The sequence below is a fragment of the Procambarus clarkii genome, chromosome 17 (assembly GCF_040958095.1).
Source record: "Procambarus clarkii isolate CNS0578487 chromosome 17, FALCON_Pclarkii_2.0, whole genome shotgun sequence".
NCBI lineage: Eukaryota > Metazoa > Arthropoda > Malacostraca > Decapoda > Cambaridae > Procambarus > Procambarus clarkii.
Window position 1 is genome coordinate 4,022,210 of NC_091166.1, and position 5,000 is coordinate 4,027,209.

General features: G+C 51.5%; 1 protein-coding gene across 1 annotated transcript; it reads left to right on the forward strand.

The window, feature by feature from the left end:
* Positions 1 to 144: 144 nt before the first annotated feature.
* Positions 145 to 826, forward strand: LOC138365563 (uncharacterized). The gene is made up of 2 exons (XM_069326036.1): positions 145 to 469; positions 594 to 826. The coding sequence occupies exons 1-2, from the start codon at positions 145 to 147 to the stop codon at positions 824 to 826; spliced, it is 558 nt and encodes a 185-aa protein (XP_069182137.1).
* Positions 827 to 5,000: the final 4,174 nt, after the last annotated feature.

The window sequence follows — 5,000 nt, forward strand, 5'->3', positions numbered from 1 at the left end:
GGATCCAAGGTCTGGTGGTCTTTGGTGAAGAATCGACAGGGGTACTCATCTGAGGACACAATCCCGCCTCTAAACAGAGAAGATGGTACTGTGGCAACCAGCAATCAGGTTAAGGCTGCTCTACTGGCAAACCACTTTGCTGCCATGATGCAAGTTACTGATTCTGAGCGTCAGCCTCCACATCTTGCCCCAAGCACTGTGTCTAGGATGACTGAAGTGGTTATAAAGCAGGCTCAAGTTCTCCATCTCCTTAACACGCTAGACACAAGCATAGCTGTGGGGCCAGATAAGGTCAGTCCAAGATTACTATGCAGCTGCGCTGACCTGCGTACGAGATTACTTCTCCTTCTCCTGGCTCCACCTCTCACGTGCCTCTTCCAACTCTGCCTAGTTCAAGAAATTTGGCCCTCCTTATGGAAGAAGGTAGACTTTGTTCCAGTGCACAAAAAGAAGAGCCGCTCAGTAGTTGGTAACTACAGACCTGTGTCACTGCTTTTCATTACTGGCAAGATCCTAGAATCATTAATTGCTCAGCAAATTATATAATTTTTTGACCATCATCGGCTAATTTGTAATCGACTGTACGGTTCTAGGGAAAGGCCGATCTGCTTCTGATCTCTTGCTAAATCTCTGCACTAAGTGGCATCAGTCACTGGATGAGTCCAAGATCAGCTGTGTTGTTGCTCTAGATAAAGCAGGAGCCTTTGATCGGGTCTGGCAATCTGGATTAGTAATGAAGCTTCAAGCTTTAGGCATTGCAGGCTCCATCTTAGTGTTATTAAATGACTACCTTCAAGAACGGACTCAATGGAGCAGAATCCGATAGCCACTCAATTGGTGCCAGCATTCCACAGGGTACTGTGCTTGGCACTCTGCTGTGGGATGTTTATTTCAACGATTTGCTTCATCTCATTCCCCCCCTTCCTGTCCAGCTCGTTGGTGCCGTGAGGGGGCTTGGTGGGCGGCTGCTGGAGTGTGTTGCTCCTTGGAGTAGTCCCCCCTGTCCTTTTGTAGCCTTGTGCTCTTGCTGTTTTCCTCATAAATTTTGCTGGACGCCTTTTCCTTTTCCTTTTGTTTCGTTTTTCTTCCCCTCTCTTCTCTTTTCTCGTTGTCATTTCCTGCTGACCTTGTGCCTGTTTTGATCATTCGTTTGGCCTTCTTTTGTTTTGACGCCCGGGTGCTTGAGGAGGCATACTCTTGCACCCGTAGAAGTTTAGTACCCAACGTTTCGAGCAAGGAGAACCTTTTATTGTCTATCCCCTTTTCGTCACTGAACCCGATCTCGACGGACTGACGGTTCTTAAAGTGGCGTTTGTGGGGCGTATACTCACGACGCACACCTGGGGGGCCCCGGCTTAATCAGCAATAGCTTCTTGTTGGGTGTTCTACCTCTAATTGTGGTTCCATGGTGGGTGTGGGGGCACATTCGTGAGTGAAAGTGTTTCGTTTCGTGTCTATGTTGATGAATGTTCCTCTTGTACCCTCTCAGGCTCGTGGGGTGGGCGACCAAGCACCCGAGTCGGACTGTATTGGAAGACCAGGCTCTGTAGCCCCCCCTGCGTTGGGTCCCCACCTTTCTCCTCCTTTGGCCTCTCTGACTACTCCCCTCGGCTCCCCTTCCTCCTCTGTGGTTGAGTCGAGCCCCAAGCCCCCAGTGGTCCCTCGTCCCCTGGCATGGCTCAGTCTCTAGTTGTGAATACTGCGCCTTTTAACCACTCTCTCTTTGGGGGTTCTCAACGTCGATTCCTTCCCGTTCTGATGTCTATCAAGTCTTGTTTGGTCCCGCTTCGTGGGCCAAATACTTTGATCTCCTCTCTCTTGATTCTGCGCCTCCTGACGATTTCTCCCTTCAAAGGCACCTTGTTGATTCCGTAGATGCCTCTGTCACCTTCAACCCCACCCATCTCGGTACACGTGTCGTTGTTGCTCCTTCTCAGGATGCGACCTCCAGCTTGGCTGCTTTATTCTGCCTTGGCGAGACCCCTGTTTGGGTCTCCAAGAACGCTCGGTTGAAGGCCAGTTTTGGCACTATTCTCCTTCCGCCCCATGTTGCAACCGATGTTCGGAATCTGCAGGACTGCCACGATGATATTCAGCATATCCTTGAGGCTAAGGGCCATTCTGTCCTCCAGATAGACACGTTTACTCGTCCTCCCTCGTGGTCGTCGCCGTCAGCCCCTTTGGGTTGTGAAGATTACTTTTGATGGTAGGACCCTTCCGCCCACTGTCATTCCTGCTGGTGCCAGGTGCTCTGTCCAGGAGTACATTCCTTCTCCTAGGCTCTGTAACAAGTGCTGGAGGTTTGGGCATGGTGCCCTCCGCTGCTCTGGGACTGTCTCTCTCTGTTCTTTGTGGGAAGCGATGGTCACTCTAAGTCGGAGTGCACTTCTCCCCAGGCTCGCTGCCTCAACTGCGGTGAGGCCCATACTACCTTCTCCCGTGCCTGTATCCATTACAAGCTTTAGGCAGACGTCCTCAACTTGAAGCACCGGGAACGTTTATCTTTTCCTGAGACGAGGCGCCAGGTTCGCCGGCTCCCGCCTTATGCTAACGTCTCTTATGCTCACGTGTTGCGCTCTTCCTCTCCTCGTCCTTCCCACCTTCCTCAGACTCACAACCATTTTTGGGCCTTAAACCCTGATACGCCCACTGCCCCCTCCTCTGTTCCTTTGAATTCTGTCCCAAAGGGTCCCCCTCCTGGTCCTCTGTCTATGGTTCCCCTTTTTTCTGCCCGGTCTGTCATGTCTCCTGTGTCATGTCTCCTGTCCTTCTCCTCCATCTATTGACTCTCCCCGCCGCCTGTCCGTGCGGGATATTGTCCATCGCTCTCCTAACGGCCGTCGTGTGTGCTCTCGTTCAGCTTTTCCTGTTGAGACAGTGGAATCCGTTGCCCAGTACGTAGTTGCTGGGACACCTGTCTCTTTAAGTCAGAAGCATATGCCTGGTTCCTCTTCTTCCTCCTTCCCGAGGAAGGCTTCGCTTTCTTCCTCAGCCCCTACTTCTGACTCTATCGCTGCTTCCCCTCCCATTTCGGTGGTTGCGCCCCTGTTTCTGCTATTAGGGTTTCTTTGGTCCCCGCTTCCCTCTCGGTTGCTGCCCTTGCTGAGGTGCGCTCCCCTCTTTCTACTCCCCCTCTTCCTGCTGCTGTCCTTGACTGCTCCTCTCGGTTGCCTCCTCCTCTTCCTCCTCCGGACCCCGCGTGTCCACCTCTGGTCTGTTCTTCCGCTTCCTTTCCTCCGTCTTTGCTCAGTTTGCCCATGCCCCCTAACCCTGACTTTGCTGACCCAGATCCCGACCCTGATCTTCTTTTATGTGCTATGTTGCTCTTTCACCTTTGTTTCTTCCTTGTTCTCTGTTGTTGTCCTTTCTCTTCTCGTCGTTGTCTATTCTTCAATGGAACGGTCGGGGTTATTACGCCAATTTCCTTGAACTCCAACTTCTGATTTTGCGATTTTTGCCCCTTTGTGTCTGTCTCCAGGCTTGGTGCTCATCCTGGTCGCTTTTGTGGCTATTCCTTTCTCCCCCCCCCCCCCAGCTATTGCTGGGGCTCCTAACTCTTCTGCTCTCTTGATTTGCTCTGATGTTCCCTTTGTCCCCTTACTTTTTCCTTCGCCTCTCCATTGTTTACTGTTCGTATCTTTGTGGGGAAATGGTACACTGTTTTGTTCCATTTATCTCCCCCCCAGTGTCCTGCTTTCTCTTCCTGATCTGAAACACCTACTGTACTCCTTGCCGGAGCCTGTGCTCCTGCTGGGTGATTTCAATTGTCATCATTCCCTTTAGGATGTTGTTCTGACGAACACCCGAGGTCGCCTTCTTGAGCCGTGTATCCTCTCTTCTTCCCTGTCTCTTCTAAATTTTGGTGAGCCCACGCATTTGGACTCTCAGACTCGCACCCTTTCCTGTCTTGAACTTTCTCTTTGCTCGTCTTCTCTTTACTAAGATTTCACGTGGCAGGTTCTTGATGACCACCATTGCAGTGACCATTTCCCCATCCTTGTTACCTTTTTCTCTTTTCACCCTCCCCTCTCCTTCCCTAGGTGGCAGTTTGCTAAAGCGGACTGAAACCTCAGTGCTGCTCTCTCTAACTTCTCCCTTCTGCCTCTCCCTCGCTCTCTCCTCCTTTTTCATGACACTGTCTTCGACGCTGCCCTCCACTCTATTCCTCTTGGGGTCCACGGAAGTGCGTTCCAGGGTGGAATGCAGACTATGCTCAGGCTGTCCGCTGTAAGCGTGCAGCCTGGAAGAGACACCGCCGTCGGCAGACGGCCGATTCTCTTCTTTTCTTTCAGAAGGCGAGTGCGGCTGCCCATAGGGCCATCCGTATGGCTAAACGTAAATGTTGGGCATCTTATGTCTCCACCAATATGTCCGAAACTCCTCTGCCACAGATCTCGAAGCGTATCTGCAAGATAGCGGGTAAGTTCGTTCCCGATATTTCACCGGTCCCTCACCTCCATGGTACTTTTGTGGCGGACCCGTTGCGGGTCGCTACCGAACTAGGTTCCCACTTTTCTTCTGTTAGCTCTGGTCTTCATCTTCCCCAATCTTTCCTTCTCCGTAAACCTGTCCTTGAGTGACGTCCTTTAGATTTCTGCACTTGTCTACGACTTCCCTATAACGATCCCTTCTCTCGCTCTGAACTTCGTTCTGCCCTGGCCCTCTACGGTTCTACGGCGGCGGTCTCTGACGGTATTCATTATGAGATGTTTCGCCATCTCCCTCCGTGCACGTCTCAGTATTTACTGAGTCTGTATAATCGGATCTGGGAGTCGTCGTCAGTTCCTGAGGATTGGCTCTATGCCGTTGTCCTCCCTGTTTGCAAACCAGGGTATCTGGGACAATCCCCTAAGGGCTTTCGCCCTATTGCCCTCACAAGTTGTATCTGCAAACACTTTGATCATATGGTTAACGTTCGTCTGATGTGGTTCCTGGAATACCATCACCTCCTCTCCCCTTTTCAATTTGGTTTCCGGAAGTGCCGCATCACAACAGATGTC